Here is a 20,531-nt window from a genome sequence, read left to right as displayed (position 1 = left end):
TATCAAGAATGGTCCACCACCCAAAGGACATCCAGCCAACTTGACACAACTGTGGGAAGCATTGGAGTCAACAGGGGCCAGCATCCCTGTGGAACCCTTTCGACACCTTGTGGAGTCCATGTCCCGATGAATTGAAGCTGTTCTGAGGGGAAAAAGTGGGTGCTACTCAATATTAGGAAGGTGTTCCTAATGTTTTGTACACTCAGTGTATACTGTATATACACAGCACATCCCCAACAACCCATGTTGTTAAACCTTAACAGGCTAGACGTATTGTACAACTATGCATATGTACTATAAAACTATGGCGGTGCACTGTACTATACAACGACTGTAATGTATTGCTGTGTGTGCTGGCAGGCAGGGCCACCGTAAGGTGGATACTCAGACAGGGTGCTCACTGCTCACACTGTGCGTCTCAAGCACACACTGTCCTGACTAAAAGGCACCGCATGGTCAATCCGGCGTCTGCATTGGCCGCGCAGCCTTTACAGTGAAACGGCCTGTGCGAAAGTCAGGGCATTCATACTTCTTACACTTCGCGGGGCAGCGCAGAGCTGCTGAGTAGAGCTGTTGAGATGGAAGTTGTCAAGGAAGTGAGCTTGTGGTGATACAGGTCCTCCACATTGTTACAACATTTGGGAGGCGCACGGCAATGTGGTACGGCTCCGCAATTGCGTCACACGGAGCCTCCGACCACATTTACAGATGAAGCGTTAATTGGCTTTTCGGCTAAATGCCCTCGAAGCACTGCTGCAATTCAAAAAGGGCCTCTGCAGCAGCCCACAGGGTAGAAACTAATCATAGAGTAGAGTAGAATAGAAATAGAGTAGAGTAGAATAGAAGTGTAGGCTTATAGAGATACAATGAGAACACAGTAGAATAAACTATAACCAGATAGAATACCAGGAAATAGAATATTCCCGAAGGCAGCCCGTGGCATGGAGGTTGAAGAGATCAGGCATGTGTTACTCAGTGGGCTCACCGGTTCCTAATGGTTACACAATATCATCTATTTCAATTAGTGAAAGCTGGGATCCTCCTCTTTTTAATAGACACCATCAAAACTCTGATTTCACACGCGATTGCATAGCCTATAGAAATGTTACACAATGACTGGGTTTATAGGAACACTTAGTTCATTCCACACATCAAAAAGCTGTTCGATTTGATTTTCCATTGCATTCGCATTGACGTCAGAGTGATTAGAGGGACAATAGAGCGCTGAGTACCAGGCCATTAGCAGCTTGATGGCCGTTAGCAAGTTTTGTCGGCTACAGTCGACCATCAGCACCATTCATTTACAGAGTGCAGTTCTGGAGTGAGTGGCCTACCCACTGGGTCCAGACGTCAATTCAACGTCTATTCCACGTTGGTTCAATGTAATTTTATTGAAATGATGTCGAAACCATGTTGATTCAGCTAATGCCCAGTGGGTAGGTATCTTGACCCAACGGTCATGTGGAATTTAACTCCTGACCGCCAGTGTAGCGGTAATAGGGTCATCGTAATAGGGTCATAGTAATAGGGTCATCGTAGCCCTAGACGCCAGGCTTTTTACATTCTGATTAGTTCTCCTACGCAGGACGCCTCCAGGCCACTCTAGGGGAGGTTGACAATCAATTGACTATATTGTTAACCCCCTGCGTTACATGTGTTAACCCTGTCCAAGTAACCCAACTGTCCCCTCCCTCCCCCTACAGACTCTCCAGATGGGCATCCGTCACTTCTCAGGGCTGTTTGTGCTGCTGTGTGTGGGCGTGGCCACGTCGCTGCTCACCCTGGCTGGGGAGCACGCCTTCTATCACATGGTGCTGCCCCGCATCCGACGACGACAAAAGTACAAGTACTGGCTCCACACCAGCCAGGTGAGATGGAGGGAGGGAGTGTGTGTGAGTGAACCAAAGGGGAGTTTGTGTGAGTTTGTGCAAGTCTGTATCAATACAATATCCTTTCACAGTAAGCCACTGCCTTGAGAACCTTCCTCCTGTTCCTCCCTCAGTCTAGCCTTTTCATCGTTTCTTTCATTGGCCTTTTTAAAGTGCTCTTTTTTACTTGAACAAATGTGTGGCATGTTTTACAAACTCTATATCTAAAAGCACTTACACTTCACGTATCCACTGTTAATTCAATATTAACAGACCCTTATTGCTTGTAAAATGTTGTTTATGGTGTAGGTTTCTCATGCTCTTGGCTAGACTGTCATTGGGACTATATATCACCTTGGCTGTCATTTGAAAACATTAAGGCAACACCGCCATCTGCTGTTGACTTAGATAACCACCATTTTGGAAGCCCAGTCCAAGTTGAGTATTAAAAGGACTGACATTTCAAATCTGCCTGGCTTAAGTACGCGGAGGTCCCCTAAGCTCCTTCCCCAATTGAGGATTATTAATGAGAGGGGAAAAGTAATTACAATTTCCACGATGGTGTCGATTCTGCACGTTTTGAATAAAACAGTGTGGAGCTTTTCAACCCCCGTATCGCTTGGCTATCAGTGTAACTATAGCCCCATTTATTCTGCAGAAAATCCACAGAGCCCTGAACCAGACCTATGAGGACGTGAAGAAGAAGCAAGACACCAACACAGAGAAAAGGTGACAAAATGGCTGCCTTTAAAAAATATAAAAAAGTATTTACTTGACCTTTCTTCCATGATGAGTGATCTGACAGGACATGGACAGGTAGAATCCATATGGCCCTTTTACCTATCAGCGGTAATGAGAGGAGGCAGTCATATTACTGAGATACAGATTCAAAGCGAGCTAACACACTAGTAGGGCTTGATTTGGCACCAGACCAGTGTCTTTCTTTCTTTACTGACACAAGCCTTTTATCTCCCAGTAGCTGCTGCATCCAGAAGAACCAGCACCCCCAGCCTCCCCCTGACCCCCTTCTCTCCAGGACATCGGCCAAGTGGAACAGCGAGAACAGCAGGGACGCTGCAGCCGCTAAGGACAACAAACGCGTCCACTTTAACCTGGAGACCCTCAACAGCCGCCGCCTGCTGGCCCGGGCCGTGACCAAGTCCGAAGGGGACAGAGGGGGGGAAGGTATCCCCAGGGCTAACCAGGCAACACGTGTCTGTGCAAATGGAGGCTTCGGGACTTCCTTTGCCAACCTGGTGCTCTCCCTCCCCTCCGCCTCTTCTTCATCCATCCCTTCTTCATCTTCCTCCTTGGGCGTTCCTCCAAGGCCAGGGGAGCTACAAGAGCTACAGGAGAAGATCGACCTGATCCGGGATCAGCTAAGGACGGCTCTGGCCAGGAGGGCTGAGCTGCAGACTTCCCTGGCCAAGGAGAAGGCCGCCTGCTCTGCACCCATAGTGTCAGGAATGCCCCCTGTGGTTTTAGCTGCAGCATCCCTCCCCACCTCCACCAAAACCACCTCGTCCCTCCCCTCCACCCGCTGTGCCACCACCATGACAGACCCTGTCCTCAAGGCCCTGCCCACAGTCCGCACAGCCCCCGCCAAACACACCAACGAGAAGAGGTGATGCGCCTCTGGTGTTTGGACACAGACCAATCAATGGTGTAGTAAGGGGTTAAAAGGGGAGGGGTTTGTTGAAAGCAGCTGGATTCCCTTGGTTTGGATGTATCCTTTTCCTGTGATCCTGATGCCGTAGCATGGCAGCTCTTTCCCTGGACACCAACCTTTCAACCTTTTGCTACTGGGTGAAAAATGAAAGAGCTTCTAGGGCAATTCCTTGTGCTCTACGCTGCCCAACTGCCTCATATGGCTGGTAAAATGTGCGCAACCTCAGGCCTACTTGAATACAGTATATCGTCCCATGCGGTGGGGCTGGAGGTACCAGCACGCCCACCCATGGCGCTGCATCTGTTCTGTGAACTGAGCCATTAAACATTCTAGCGCTCACTCCTCTGCCACAGGACCCGACTCCCGCGGAGGAATCAGGAGCGGTGCATTATGTTTTATTTCCTTTGAGATCCGAATCGATATTGTTCACTGGCCTTGATTGACATGTTTTTCAAGAATAAAAGTCTGATGAAAGTGTTGATTGTGATGAAGTTTGAAATGTGAATCCTTGTCATGTGTACTTTGTGTGGTCTGTATTTTTACCTTTCGGGTACTGAGGGTTACATTTCAGTGATAGAATAACAGGTATTAGGCATGTTTGATGTCTGGCAGTGTATAGAGAGCAATAGTAATGGTGTTTTTTTGTAGGCACCATGGTTGGTTGGGAAAAAGCCTACGGGAAAATTGAGTTGGATAAACGCCAAAAATAAGGTCTGTGGTACACGCAGGCTTAGATCTTTTACGGTTTGTTCTATGAGAATCTTTATCAGCTAACGTCACTGAGAATTTAAGAATTTATGCAATAAAAAAATTAGCACACAAAAAGGTCACGTTTAACTGACTCTCAGAACAAAAGACCTAAGCCTGCGTTAACCTTATTTTCGGCATTTATCCCAAAACCCTATTCTTTCCACATAGGAATGGCTGAATGAACCAGGAGGTATCTCATTTCTGGTTTTTAGGACTACAAGCTGGCGAGCTCTATTACACATTAACTCAAAACATGTATTCACGTTTAAACAAGTAAACATGGTGTCATTTCTCCTTTCTGATATAGGATCCTTTTGTCAAATCAGGGGTTTCCTTTTGAACATGATCCAAATACGGATGTGACATCCATGTGACAGGATTTGAAACATGTCAACATACAATACCCAGGAAGTTCCTATTTTGTGACCAATAAAATTGTATTTGATTTTACAAGGGAGGTTTCCTGACCTCAGTGGGACTTCCTGGATAAATAAAAAGGTTAAAAAAAAATATTATATTATATTGTGGTGGACAACATACTTTGTGTCTAGGATTTCCATGACCAACACTAGGACACACAACCAGAAATAACCACAACGACGGCATTTTGTGCAAAGAATGCTTCTACTGCACTTGGTTTACTGAACAGTTAAATACATTTGAATGAGAGGAATCTAGTCCAGCACAGATCGAAGGGTTCATTTATCATTGTCTAAAATTAACTACAAATGGATAGCAACTGTTGCAAGGCTACAATCATCCCGTTTTCTCTCACAGAACGGAATATAGGCACAGAAAGAAACTGATCAGAAAACCTCATTGACGGAACATTTTGTTTTTTCTCTTATCGGTAAAAGCTTCCCCTAGAATGAACTCAAAAGACAACTCTTTAAACTGACTTGTCATATTGCACAATTTGGACAACCTTCTCATCCCATAACCACATCCTCTGTCCTGCCCGTTGCATAGCCTTGACTACATCTCCACCCAACTCACTGAGCAGAAATTACGCTAACCCCTCGTGTCTCAATAGAACAATGATATTTTGCGAAATGTCCCTTGATTATCGCCATTCTGTTGAGAAACAACCCATTTTCCTCTGATATGAGGCCAACAAGGGCAATCTCAACTTGCACTAATCTCTCATTCGGAATCATATAAGGTATCATTCAAAATAAAAGCTCTCTGGTCAGATTGTTCTCAGTTCAAACAGCTGAGGACGAAGACGTCGACCACAGCTGTCAATGACTACTGATCCTTCCCTGACCGTTTATGTCTATAGAGTTACAATGTCAAAACCTCTCGACTTGTGTTATACCCTGTCCATGTTAGTACCTTGTTCAGCTAGTTCCAGAAAAGGGGAAGCATGATGCATGTCAGGTCCATCTGAGTACAGGAAAACAATGTTTGTCTTTAGACCCTAGCACATACAACTAGCATCACAGTAGCATTTTACAAGCCAGTTATTTAGTCTCCCGTGAGCTATGGAATAGAGCAGCCGTGGAAGGTTTTTAACATTGTGCAGCTTTATCATAATCTCCTGAAGGTTTTGAAACAAGAACATTGATGAAAGATAAAATATTAATCCTAAATATATTTTTCTACAAAATTAAATGCCCCCCAGGGTCCAATATATGCTTTTTCTTCATAACTATCCAGTTGGGCAGCTGAATGGTAGATCGCAATGACAAATGTAATGGAGATGGGTTCGGCTGGGTACAATGGCTTTACCCTGAAGCTGTTCAACATCGCCTGGTATTGTCTTGTGCCAGTCTGGGGCAAAGATCTGTGTGTTTGAGCTTGAAATGGGCCTCAGTCAGCTGACACCATGAACCAGAAAACTTCCTTGTGATGAAGCGCATTTCTTTTTTACAGTCACATGCTCCTCTTTTGGAATACAGTCTAAGGGGCCATGGGAACAAATATCGACTTAAATAATTTTGTTTGAAGACCATGAAACGGGTGTTTAAGGCAATGGTCGAGCCTTCAGGTTGATTCTGTTTAATGTGCACATGACTAGTGAAGCGATTCTAATGTGAAAGACAAATACAAAACATGGTGATGAGAGAATTGGTTGGCTAGCAGTACACAGAAAAGCTCCCAGGGGCGGACGAATGACGCAGTTTCACTCAAAAGGGGTTAAGATGAGAGAAACCGCAATGATGGCCGCTCTTCTTCAGCTCAAGAAGTACGGGGAGCAACTGCCAATCGTCATAAGAGAAGCGGACGTGGAAAAAAACAAATCTGAACAAGAGCAAGCAGGTCTGCTTAACACTCCAAAGTGGATGAAAACTCCATTTCCCATGATGCTCCACTCAGGGCTAGCGCTAGCTTGTGGAGCCGGTTGCCAGTTACGACTACAACCTCCAAACTGGAGGAGTTGAGCGCCTGTGAAAAAGTGGTGCGTGACTAAGTATCTACACAAACCACAGCAACATTACTAGCCTACAGTTCTGAAAGAAAAATGACCAACTCGGACACTAGAGCAACTCAGAAACACAGGGTTGTATTCGTATTTTCTTTTTCTGGGTTCGAGGACCAGATGGAATGAATGACTAGGATACGAGTATGTGTTACAGCCTTGTGATGACTGGTATGGTAGTCCACTGTGCTCTCAAAAAGAAAACGCATAGAGCACACTGCCATTTCCAAAGCCCGTCGAGACACCTAACCAAAAGAAACATCCTTTAAGGAATTGTACATCAACGCAATAGGATTGCCGCCTCTCTATTTTACAAATCAACTTTCAATCATAAACAAACACAAATATCACATGGCAAAATGTCATGGTAGCCTTTCCCGAACGATTCCACAACTTTGCAGCAAAGTTGGTGTATCACACATAATTTGAGCAAAAACTCTGCGACGGATGGAAAAAGTCACTGTCCCACTAAGGATGGGGAAACTAAAAGCAAAACAAAACATTATTGTAGCAGAGATTCTAGAGGAGAGTGGAGGGGGGCGCCTTTTCTTAGCTTTCCATCACTCGCTTCTCCTTGGTGTCGTAAGAATGAGATTACAGTAATATAGCCACGGCGGCAATCTTGCGGTGTTGGAAAAGGAATTGAGGGGGGAGAAGACATGTTGCCTCTGCGTGTGGGAGCATACGTGAGTTGGAGTAGGGGGGCTCAGGACGGAGTGGGGCTGGGGGGTTCCTCTGTCTTGGGCTCCCAGTCTGTGGGGCTTTGCCCAGGGCTCTCTGGCTCCCCAGCCCCTGCCCTACTGCAGTCTGTGTGTGGAGGAGGAGAAGGAGGAAGGAGGAAGGGACTGACACTAGAGAGGCTAGTCTCTGCTTCCTGAAGTCCTCCTATTGGAGGAGAGGGAGGAAGAGGCGGGCCTAAGCCAGCTGCACTGCTGCTGCAGGCCCCTACGGTTTTGATTTCCACTGGAACCAAACTGGGATTGAGGCCATCTGTACCCTCTCCTCCTCCACCCCCACCCCCCATTCGAATCTCCGCCACCACGCTGAGGCCCGCCTCAGAAACCATGACCCCCCCCACCTCTTCGGCCTCCCCCAGCAACCCCCCTTCCGTGCTCTCCAGCTGGGGAGCCAAGGAGGAGGACAGGGCCTCCGTGATGATGGCCGCCGTCTCCGCCATCCAGTCCAGCTCCGTCGTCATCGTCAACTCTTCCGGGGCCCCTTCTAACGTAGCGCTGCTGGCCATGCTGTTAGACTGGAAAGCCTGGGTCGCTGTACCTTGGGCCTGGGCCGCTGAAGCCGCCTGGGGCTCGTCTGGCAGTTGGACCTGGCCATTGGCTGCCCCCCCCCGGGCTGGAGCCGCTCCTTCAGCTGCAGCTGCTGCGGTGGTGTTGTTGTTAAGGTTGTCCTGCAAGGCCGTCTGGTTTCCCCCCTGGCCCGCCTGCTGGTTCTGCAGCAGCATCTCCTGGATGCGGATCTGCTGCAGGATGGCCGGTAGCTCGTAGTGGTGGAAGAAGTAGATCATGGAGTGCTAGGGATGGAGGGATGAAGAGGTACAGGGGTTTAAATAAGTCTGTTTTTAAAGTAATGGTGTTATAATCTGGGCCTGGAGGCTGGAAGGCTACAAATTCCAACAAGAGCTGTGGCTGGCATGACTTCAAGGGGTGTGATCGCAAATCACAGGCAAATCGCTACATTGGCTAAAATGTAGCCTAGGATGCTAATCTCTTTGGGACAGCCACTAGCATGAGGGCTGAAACCTTAGCATCATGCACAGTCGCTACTACAGAGAAATTGATTTATTCAGGAAATTTCTTTAAAATTGGGTTAAAAAAAAAACCTCTAACCCAATATGATTTTCATTGCTATTTACTAAAACAAACACAGTTCTATGTTTTCTTAGATTACAGTAACATTTAATGAGTAATAAGCCGGAATAACAGCACAATAACATGATAAATCACTTTCCCACTCAACGTACTGAATAAATGAAGTGTGTAGGTCCCTTGAAACAAATGCAAAGCCTATAGTGTTTCCTACTCAAAACACTGGAGGAGTGTGTGGGCTAGTACACTAGTTTGGGAGCGTCTTTTCTCTAGTTTTTTAAATTATTTTTAAATCCACAATTTATTTGAATTTCATTTAATCCAACTCCTCCTTTCCTTCCCTGCCGTGTCTCACCTGTATGAAGAGCCAGGAGGTGACCAGAGCCAGGCTGCTGTACTGGCCGTTGAAGCGGTAGTGGTAGGCGTAGAACGCAAAGTGATACAGATAGAAGAACCTGCGGGAGACACAGAGACAACCTCTTTTTGAGAGTAGCTGAAAATACCAGCATCACACTGGACTGACTTGACTGTGGAATGGAAGGACTGCCTGGAACTGGAGAGACAAAGTGATCAGTTGTTTGCTGAAGTCATAGAAATGCGCCAAATAGTTCCCTTCTCGTCAACCCGTCCCCATTTTATGAGATATTGGAGGGTATGCACGGCTTACTCCAGCCAACGGCATTTGCTGGTGTTGGCGTGTTGGACTCACCTCAGCCAATGACGTTTGCTGGTGTTGGTGTGGCAGCAGATGGCGTCGTACTGGTCGGCCAGCCACACGATGAGGATGATGTAGAAGGCGGTGGTGGTGTCGTTGAAGAACTCCGACATGATGGCCTCCATGCCTGGTAGAAAGGGAAAGCTTCTTCTTACCCACTGTTCATTCGTAAATAAAATCATTTTAAAAAACAAGACCCAGCTTGTTGCATGGTGGCTCAAACGGCGAGACACTCTTACCCACGAGAGCCAGGATGACGGTGAGCAGAGGGGCTGCTGGGAAGGCGATGGTCATGTTCATTTCCAACATCTGCAGCAGATCCACTGGTGAGACGGAGAGGGTGAAAGGTGAGCGAGTTTGGCGTAAGGTCAAAGAGACGTGTGTCTTTCAAGGCTACTAGCGGGGTCTGTGTGTGTGTGTGTGTGTGTTCTCACCGATGAAGACGAAGATCTGGTGGTGGGAGTAGCGCAGCAGCATAGACACCGACAGGGTCTGCAGATACAGAGGAAAACAACAATTAAACTTTCAATGGAATGCCTCGTTCTTACTTTTTTTGGTGAAACGTTCAATAAGGAACCCAAATAAAGGCTTAAAATGGGCTAAATTGAACACATGGGATGTTTTATTTTTTTAAGTAGGATTTTGAACACTTGGGATTTTTAACAAATGGGTGTGTGGAGACTGACACTTACGAATATTACCATGATGACAAAGGCAGCCAGATAGGAGGTGCGGGCCATCCACATGCTGACAAATCGGTAGTGTTCCCCTGACACCACGTTCCTGAGGAAGCCTGTTCTCACATACACACAGACAGACATAGTACCGATCAGACACGCACTCACACACAGTTTTGCATACCACTAAGGAAAGACACACGCAGGAGAAACAGACCTCCGCCCTTAACCACCGTGTACCTTTATTCTCCTCGTTCTCGGCCAGGGCCTTGACGCTGGACATCAGGATGTCATCGTAGCCCAGGAACTCATCCAGGAGGAAGCGGCTGAAGCCGTCCCCAAAGCACTGGTCCTTCATTGGGTCTGCATGCGCACACAGGCACGGGATTAGGTTACGAAGCCTCACACATACAGCACCTCCGGTCCTCAGAACACTGCGTCTGTGCTACTTCAACCAGGCTTTTTAGTGTGCCTGAGTACGATGTTGAGTGAAGTGTTTTGCTGGCGATACTTTGATCGCGCTTGCCTTTAAAGCTCTGGATAAGAGCGTCTGCTAAAATGCTAATGTGAAAGTTAGCCGTGGGCGCGCAACAAAGGGTGGTCAGAGCGCTTTCAGCTTTGAGTTTCGTTAAGATGACTGCTTAATAAAGCACCATTGTTTTGGCCAATATGACCTATGGCCCAAATACTACAATATTTCAAAATAAAAGTCAGCAGCGAGCTAGCTCCTGTCCATCTTAGCCACCAGAGGATGAGTACATCAGCATGCTCATCGGTAACTACTGATATAACCAACTACTGCTGCTGCTCATCGGTAACTACTGATATAACCAACTACTGCTGCTGCTCATCGGTAACTACTGACCTAACCAGCTACTGTTGCTCATCTGTAACTACTGATCTAACCAACTACTGTTGCTCATCTGTAACTACTGATCTAACCAACTACTGTTGCTCATCTGTAACTACTGATCTAACCAACTACTGTTGCTCATCTGTAACTACTGATCTAACCAACTACTGTTGCTCATCTGTAACTACTGATCTAACCAACTACTGTTGCTCATCTGTAACTACTGATCTAACCAACTACTGTTGCTCATTGGTAACTACTGATATAACCAACTACTGCTGCTGGTCATTGGTAACTACTTATATAACCAACTACTGCTGCTGCTGCTCATTGATAACTACTTATATAACCAACTGCTGCTGCTGCTGCTCATTGGTAACTACTGATATAACCAACTACTGCTACTGCTCATTGGTAACTACTTATATAACCAACTACTGCTGCTGCTCATCTGTAACTACTGATATAACCAACTACTGCTGCTGCTCATTGGTAACTACTGATATAACCAACTACTGCTGCTGCTCATCGGTAACTACTGATATAACCAACTACTGCTGCTGATCTGTAACTACTGATATAACCAACTACTGTTGCTGCTCATCTGTAACTACTGATATAACCAACTATTGCTGCTGCTCATTGGTAACTACTGATATAACCAACTACTGCTGCTGCTCATCGGTAACTACTGATATAACCAACTACTACTGCTCATCTGTAACTACTGATATAACCAACTACTGCTGCTGCTCCAACTACTGCTGCTGCTCATCGGTAACTACTGATATAACCAACTACTACTGCTCATCTGTAACTACTGATATAACCAACTACTGCTGCTGCTCATTGGTAACTACTGATATAACCAACTACTGCTGCTGCTGCTCATTGATAACTACTTATATAACCAACTGCTGCTGCTGCTGCTCATTGGTAACTACTGATATAACCAACTACTGCTACTGCTCATTGGTAACTACTTATATAACCAACTACTGCTGCTGCTCATCTGTAACTACTGATATAACCAACTACTGCTGCTGCTCATTGGTAACTACTGATATAACCAACTACTGCTGCTGCTCATCGGTAACTACTGATATAACCAACTACTGCTGCTGATCTGTAACTACTGATATAACCAACTACTGTTGCTGCTCATCTGTAACTACTGATATAACCAACTATTGCTGCTGCTCATTGGTAACTACTGATATAACCAACTACTGTTGCTGCTCATCTGTAACTACTGATATAACCAACTATTGCTGCTGCTCATTGGTAACTACTGATATAACCAACTACTGCTGCTGCTCATCGGTAACTACTGATATAACCAACTACTACTGCTCATCTGTAACTACTGATATAACCAACTACTGCTGCTGCTCATCGGTAACTACTGATATAACCAACTACTACTGCTCATCTGTAACTACTGATATAACCAACTACTGCTGCTGCTCATTGGTAACTACTGATATAACCAACTACTGCTGCTGCTCATCTGTAACTACTGATATAACCAACTACTACTGCTCATCTGTAACTACTGATATAACCAACTACTGCTCATTGGCAAGCTAACTTGCAAGTCAGTGGTCATAGTTCCTATCACTTTAGCAACATCACTGTTTGTGACACATGCTATGGCATGCTTTTGAGTGTTCATAGTAGGCTTTATGACAGAGCTTACCCAGATATGAATATGTATGACACCTGCTATGTCATGATTATAAGTTTAGACAGGCTTAATAACACCGCTCATCTAGCTAAGACCATTCATGACATATGTGATCATGTGTTATGTCATGCTTATGACAGTGTTAAGTAGGCTTTATAACCACTTACCCAGCGTGACGACCATGACGGGGATGTTGAGGCGTTGCCGGGTGGTCTGGGACAAGCGGAGGAAGCCGTACTCCAGAGAGTACTCAACTATGTACTCCTCCTGAGGCCACACTGACGACACACAGAGAGAGAAACACACTTATAGGTAAGCAGTGCAGCTTACCACACCAACAAAGCACACATACAGCAACCCACCAACCCCACAGCACACACACTCTTGCATTGCATTAGAACAACTCATATTTAAACTAGTTAGAGCCCACCTAAAATGGCAAAACATTGACAGAAACACATTGCCAAGACTTAATTAAAAGCAAATTAGGGAAAGGAGGAGTCAGACTTACAGCAATAAAACGCAAAACATGCACATAAGAAATGTTATGCAAAGGCCATTTAGAATTGTTAAAGCCAATGTCAGTGCACACAGACACGACACAAACAGGGCCTAAACTAAAGTCTGGAGCCTGGCTCTTGACTGCTTCTGCTGGAGCGAGCTGCAAAAGGTCAGATCAACACAGTCTTCGTCTTGGCATAGCCAGGGCCCACTGCAGGAAATGCGATGGCATCATGGCCACAGTCAGATTCAAACAGTCGGATTCAAACAGTCTGATCCATCACAACAACAGCTACAGGAAGTCGTTGAGGTGGCCGAAGACAAGGGAACACATTTTTTGGAAAGGAATCATGCCAGAAGGGGGTGACCAAGGACAAGAAGATGGCCGGAAGGGAGCTAGCTTGCAGGAAGAGGGAAGGAGGAAGAAAGGAGCGGTGAGAAGAGAGGATTCTCACTCACTAGGGGTGTAGACAGGTAGGTAGGTAGGGTTGGGTGGGGGTGGGGGGGTTGAGTTTACCTGCTCGTGTTAGCATCTCAATCTCGGAGACTGTCTCCCTCAGCGGCTGCATACCTTTAGTGGGCGACTGGCTGAAGGAGAGGTCCTGGCTGTCGTTGAGGCCCCCTCCCCCAAGGCCGATGCCGCTCAGCGAGGCTTCAGCCGCGGCTCGATGTCTAGCTCAAACTGACAGCGAGAAAGGAGAAAAAGACTTGAGTAGTCACACCCCTTGACTTTTTGCTAATTGTCGTTTTATAGCCTGAATTTAAAATGGATTAAATTGAGATGTGTCAATGGCTTACACACAATACCCCATAATGTCAAAGTAGAAATATGTTTAAACATTTCTACAAATTAATAAAAAATTTAAAACGGAAATGTCTTGAGTCAATAAAGTCAACCTCAGTTATGGCAAACCTTTGAGACAGACATTGAATATCCCTTTGAGCATGGTGAAGTTATTAATTACACTTTGGATGGTGTATCAATACACCCAGTCACTATAAAGACACAGGCGTCCTTTCTAACTCAGTGGCCGGAGAGGAAGAAAACCGTTCAGGGATTTCGTTAAAGTTTAATGGATGTGAAAGGATAAAACTGAGGATGGATCAACAACATTGTAGTTACTCCACAATATGAACCTAAATGATGGAGTGAAAAGGAAGCCTGTACAGAATACATATATTCAAAAACATGCATCCTGTTTGCAATAAAGCACTAAAGTAAAACTGCTAAAAATGTGGCCCAAAAAATGTACTTTATGTCCTGAACACAAGCCTTACATTTAGGGCAAATCCATCATATCACTCAGTACCACTTCATATTTTCAAGCATGACAGTGGCTGCATCATGTTATGGGTATGTTTGTCATCAGCAAGGACGAGGTCGTTTCTTTAGGATAAAAAGCAACGGAATGGAGCTAAGCACAGGAAAAATCCTAGAGGAAAACCTGGTTCAGTCTGCTTTCCAACAGACACTGGGAGACAAATTCACCTTTCAGCAGGACAATAACCTAAAACACATGGCCAAACACACTAGAGTTGCCTACTAAGATGACATTGAGTGGCCTAGTTTGAGTTGACTTAAAATAGTCTTGAAAATCTATGGCCAAACTTGAAAATGGCTGTCTAGCAATGATCAATAACCAACTTGACAAAGTTTGAAGAATTTAAAAAATAATAAATGTGAAAATATTGTACAATCCAGGTGTGCAAAGCGCTTAGAGACTTACCAAAGACTCATAGCTGTAATCACTGCCAAAGGTGATTCAAACATGTATAGGACTCGTGTGAATACTTAAGTAAATTAGATATTTCTATATTTTATTTTCAATACATTTGATATCGTGTGTGTAGATGGGTGAGAAAAACAAATGTAATCCATTTTGAATTCAGGCTGTAACACAAAATGTGGAATAATACTTTCTGAAGGCACTGTGTGAACAATGCAAGGTCATTGTATGGTCATTATTGTGGACAGGGGCACGCGGTAGCAGGATCATTGGTGTCTCTGCCTTTAGCCTTCCTCTCAAGCCCCCATCCCTGCTTCCCTCCCTCTCTCTCTCTCACCCTCACCTGCACAGAGCTGTTGTCAAACATCTCCAGGGTCATCTCCTCCTCGTCGTCGTCCTCCTCGTGGTGCAGCGCGGCCAGGCCCAGCCCTCCCTCTCCCTCCCCCTCTGGTTCCTTGACCAGGCCCTGGAAGCCATCCGTGTCGTAGAACTGCAGGAAGATGGGCGCACGCGATGAGTTGCGCTGAATCTCCACGCGCAGGATGCCGTCACGCGGCCACTTCTCCCGCACGTGCTCCAGGCAGTTGATGGGCGAGCGGGAGAAGGCGATGTGGATGTAGGCCAGGATGAAGAGCACAAACAGGGCCTGGTAGAGGTAGAGAGAGGTAGAGCAAGAGAGAGGTAGAGAGCATTAAACTATGGCAGATTGTCTAGGGCGATATTGGTATTTACAGATGTTTAATGGGGGGGGGGGGGGGTCGATAGTTACATATCGCAATATTATATAGATACTTTGATAGGTAGCGTTAGTCAGCTGTACCTGCACCAAAGGTCTGGTATTTTTCATTTTATAGCTTGTTCTCCATCTTTTTTTTATTTTAATGTGAGCAAACATGTTTTCAACTCATTTTCTCTTGCTCTGTCATCTCTGCAGCAGACATATAGTGAGTAACATGTTTGGAATATCGAATCGTAATACATATAGGATCATGGGAATCGCTATACATATCGTATCGGCACCTAAGTATCATGATAATATCGTATTGTGAGGTAACTGGCAATGCCCTAGTTTAAGGGACATATTTTTGTATGTTTCCCCTCCTGCAACACTGATAATGTTAATGACAATCACATTGCCAGAAACAAAAGACAGTTCACATATGTGCAAGGTTTGAGGAGTAGCAGAAAGAGATCCTGTCAGGATCGGGGTCAATTGCTTTTCAACATTTTCCCCCAACCCTGAATCCCATACATCAAATGGTAGAGAAATAGCCTAACTTGGTCCTGGGGTTACCCCTGGGTGCACATTTTGGTTTTTGTAAATGCACTACACAGCTGATTCAAATAACCAACACATCACAAAGCTTTGATTATTTGAATCAGCGGCGTACCCAGGGGGGGCCCAAGGACCAAGTTTGGGAAACCCTGGCCTAAATGACCATCACAGAGGCTGCTTAGTGAAGGTGCCCACTACAAAAGGTGCAGTAGGATAGATTCCTACAGACAGCAGTCAGCTGAGGAGAAACGTGAGGTGCTAGAGAGCCTGGTCTATTTAGAATGATCCTCTTCATCAGGAAGACAACACTCAGAACATCAAAAAGATACTTGTGTACAAAGCTAAAGTGTCAGTGAAACCAGAGCCAGATAGGGGACGTGCCATTTTGTTTCCCATCCATCGCATCCCAACTAGTAGTGGCAGGCAGGTGCCTCTGAAAATGGCTGTCCAGCTCTCTTCTCCTCTGTCCTTCCCTCTCTCTCTCTCTTCCCCCTTCTCTCTGCTTCAGAGCGTCGCTCTTCTCTCTTGTCTGGTAACGGACTCAGGCAGGCGGATTCCCACTGTCAGTTAGCTTGTGTGGAGGCCTGGTACATAATGTACACACACACACGGAGCGCCAAGTCTAGGTCCAAAAGGCTTCTTAACAGCTTCTACCTGCAAGCCATAAGACTCTTGAACAATTCATCAAATGGCTACCCGGACTATTTGATTGTCCCCACCCCCCATTTTTACACTGCTGCTACTCTCTGTTTATTATCCATGCCGAGTCACTTTGCCTCTACCTACATGTACATATTACCTCGACTAACTGGTTCCCCTTCACATTGACTCTGTACCGGAACCCCCTGTATATAGCCTCGCTACTGTTATTTTATTGTTGATCCTTAAATATTCGTGTTTTTTTTATATACACATCTTAAAACTGCATTGTTGGTTAAGGGCTTGTATGTGACAAATACAATTTGATTCGACTTTTGATTTGATACAAACATTAACAATACCTTCCTAATATTGAGTTGCACCACCACCCCCATCCCCACACAGCAGCGTTGTAGTTCTTGACACATTCAAACCGGTGGGCCTGGCTCCTACCATACCCGTTCAAAGGCACTTCAATCTTTTGTCTTGCCCATTCACCCTCTAAATGGCACACACACACAATCCATGTCTCAATTGTCTCGAGTCTTAAAAATCATTCTTTATCCTGTCTCCTCACCTTCATCTAAAGTGATTGAAGTGGATTTAAAATGGTGACATCAATAAGGGATCATATCTTTCACCTGGTCAGCCTGTCATGTAAAGAGCAGGTGTTCTTAATGTTTTGTACACTCAGTGTGTATGTATGCACACACACCTTGACCACATAAAAACATAATCAACAACCTCTGAGTTTTTATCCACACAGATAAGGAAAAAAGCTAGGACAGGAGATCTCTAATGTGATGCCTGTTAAGATGACTCACTAGTGACTAGACTGAGTTGAGGGTCACTGCAATTATAACCCCCTGAAAATGCCTGTCTTTGGTGTTATGCTGCCTGCAACCTTCATGCAGAGCTGATGAGGATGAGTGTGCATTTTGGTCAATGTGTTCCTGTATGCCCGGAGTTGCACAAGCAAAGGCTTTCCCGGGTTTAAGCCTAATCACAGTTCGGAAAGGCCGGCCCTACTGCAATGTTGAAACTCGAGTTAATTACTGGCTATGATAATATATTGTGTAGAATAGATGTGTCAATCATTGACTCTGTTGATGACGAGGATGTGGCTAGAACTAATACATTTGACATGTACAACCTTCCCACCTAATGCGAAGGTTTTTCTTGGTTATTGTTGTGCTGAATCAACACATTCCAATGCGCCAGTGTGATGTGCCAGAGATAAATACGTACATTATGTGTTTATTTGGTCAGAATCTGATGCAATCAAGCGGCAATTGTTGAGGTTGATTATTTATGTTCTACTCAACTGTAAGATCTAAGGTGCACACTATTCCACACATCAAAACAGAGGCAGCAGCAGCAGCAGCAGCAGCAGCAGCAGAACCACTCCAAACAAATTCGGAATTTGGACTGTGGCATGATCACAGGATGCAAAGAACGGCGAGGGCACGCTGCACAGACCCATTCACGTCCCACTTTTGGCAGGTCAAGTTGAGGTTCAACAAACTATACTATATAGTTGGGCGAGAAACTAACCAGCCATTTCTACCCCCTCTTGTTTGAATGTTACACAAAGATGGTTTCTCATTGTGGTATTCATGAGAAACTGCTGTTTTGTTGAGGCACTGTTTGGAGATATGGTGGGGGGGGGGGGGGTAAAATAAGTAGTCTACTTCCATTGACATGTGCATTCTGTACCACCTGTGCATTTTCTGAAGGGGGGGGGGGGTTGTACTCCATGCACACCTTTACTGTTTACCATTTTCTGTAGGTGCCCTTAGCAACACGGGTGTATTTACATACACTGTAGAGAGAAATACTGTCAGTGAGTAGCACACAAACAGTCTGGGGGTTCCACAGAAACAGTCCATGGGAAGTCCGAAACAAAATACAATTTCATTTCAACTTACTGTGCCAGTGGGCAGGACTGTTGGTCATTATGAATTTGAGACAAAATATCTAAAAGGATTGTATTATTAAACATAAATTCCAAACCTGGGTCTGTTGTAGACCTGCTTACCTAATGTCAAAATAAAAAAGTCCTGCACGTGCACCATTATGTGGACAAAAAGGAATAACCTGTGGGGGACTTTGACATGAGGTAAGCAGAGATGAATTGGGTCTACAACAGACCCACGTTTGGAAACTGTTTAAGAAGATCCATGAAGCTCAAATTCCACACCCATTTGCACAGTAAATTGAAATGGAATTGGATTTAACTTCTGGCTTCCCACTGACTTTTTGTGCAACTCAATACAATTGAAAGCAATGCTAGTGTATGTAATAGAACCGCGCTGCTAAAAGCACCTACATTTTCTGTAATCATTGGAAGTTGCCCCCTGAGAAGCAGCAATCACCACATGTACAAAACCAATTTGAAGCAAATTAACCTACCGTTCGTTCTTGTTAGCCGATTCTTGACATTGTAGCCTACATGAAGGTAAAATAGTGAGAGGAAAGTCTTACCTTCAATAGGACAAAGAACTCGAAGATTCTTCTGAAAGATGGTGGAAACAATCTGGCATAGGTAACTGCCATCTTGAAGAATAGGGCATGGAAAAGTCTGTCTCGAACATTGATGAGTGGGTTCTGGTTGATATTAGGGTTTCGCATTCTGTTCGCCCCGCCATTGTTATTTAGCGGAACGTTATTGTTCACGTTGCCCTGGTTTTCTGACATTGTATGTCTGGCAAGACGACTGATAGCAAGTCACTATCTCAATCCAGTTGAAACGTGGATCTATGTACGCAACTTAACCGCACTGGCACCAACAACTCCAACTGTAGGATGGTGCAAAACTGCATTAACTTAATGCAATAATGCAGCTGATCAGTTTACATAGAAAAGTCACAATTGCTAGAGGTGACCAATTTGATGTCTAGAAGGGCTGTGCGTTATATAAAATTTTCCGACATGGTCGTTGTGTATCTGGCATTCTGGCTTAACTCCCAAAGCGCCCCCACTAGCGTAGCTAACGTTAGCTAATGAGTTCCAATACAACTCAACCACTGTAGCAACCTAAAAAAATGGCGCATACAGTAATGTTAAAATATTATTTACAAATTTCTACTGGCCGTTTTAGGGCCTTATATAACTAAGCGTCAGTCACCATTCAAACCCCGGCTAATTTAACTACCTGCAACATACCATTGCTAACATGCTAGTTAGCACTGGTGGTGAACAACATTCCGAGGCGAAAACATTGACGATTATGGTGATGTATATTCTTAGTATATTATGCTAACTTAGCTTGTATGCATTTGTCTCATTGTAATTAACCAGAAACGTCCAATAAAATAAAAATAAAACGTTTATCAAGTTAGCTAGCACTACCCTGCTCACGCTATAGTGGCTAACGTTCAAGTTCTACGATGATAACCCGTATGTTACTTTTTAGTCGAGAGTTCGCCTCGAAAATGTCGATCTCAGCTTGCCTTTTTAGATGGACATTGAGTATGATTCCCGATTTTTTTTATTCTACCGTTTGCAATACTCTCAACCAGTTTAACTATTCCTTAGCATCGACCATTAAGCCTTGAAAACAAACAAGGCAAGTCAAGAGTTTGACAATAGTCGATTGGAGCGAGCGCCCTCTGTAGATGCAACGTCCATACACTTTATAAAAAAAGGATCATACAAATATATATATATATATTCAGTGTAAACAAAAATTGACAGATTAAACTGTGATTCGCTTTCGATGAAATTATAATCTACCAAGGAAACGCAATTTATTTAAAAAGATGTTGCAGGCAACTCAAAATAGGTCTAAATTCGCTGTCAGGGGTCCTATCGTACCATCTTTGTGTTCATGTCTATAAGGTAGCAATATGGTATCCATATTTTGTCAAATTTACGTCAAAAGTTAAATTTTGTTGTATTTTAGCTAACCTTATCCTAATTATC

The 20,531-nt window shown here is 44.7% G+C and overlaps 2 protein-coding genes across 2 annotated transcripts in view; one reads left to right on the top strand and one right to left on the bottom strand.

Moving 5' to 3' along the window:
* The window catches only part of grin3bb (glutamate receptor, ionotropic, N-methyl-D-aspartate 3Bb), a 35,321-nt gene extending 31,024 nt beyond the window's left edge, over nt 1-4,297 (top strand). The window contains exons 6-8 of the mRNA XM_029632200.2: nt 1,704-1,868; nt 2,527-2,597; nt 2,845-4,297. Coding sequence (XP_029488060.2) covers nt 1,704-1,868; nt 2,527-2,597; nt 2,845-3,496 — 888 coding nt within the window. The 3' untranslated portion in view covers nt 3,497-4,297. The remainder of the gene's footprint in view (nt 1-1,703; nt 1,869-2,526; nt 2,598-2,844) is intronic.
* Nucleotides 4,298-4,889: 592 nt separating this feature from the next.
* tmem259 (transmembrane protein 259) lies at nt 4,890-20,176 on the bottom strand. The gene is given in 12 exon segments (XM_029632205.2): nt 4,890-8,237; nt 8,888-8,987; nt 9,242-9,374; nt 9,487-9,570; nt 9,682-9,739; nt 9,940-10,040; nt 10,165-10,287; nt 12,632-12,742; nt 13,483-13,614; nt 13,617-13,647; nt 15,036-15,338; nt 19,092-20,176. Coding segments are annotated over 12 exon segments (2,211 nt in total). The 5' UTR covers nt 19,305-20,176; the 3' UTR covers nt 4,890-7,415.
* Nucleotides 20,177-20,531: the final 355 nt, after the last annotated feature.

The sequence above is a fragment of the Oncorhynchus nerka genome, linkage group LG24 (assembly GCF_034236695.1).
Source record: "Oncorhynchus nerka isolate Pitt River linkage group LG24, Oner_Uvic_2.0, whole genome shotgun sequence".
Classification (NCBI taxonomy): domain Eukaryota; kingdom Metazoa; phylum Chordata; class Actinopteri; order Salmoniformes; family Salmonidae; genus Oncorhynchus; species Oncorhynchus nerka.
The sequence above is the reverse complement of the archived record's forward strand: the minus strand, read 5'-3'. Positions and strand labels throughout refer to the sequence as shown.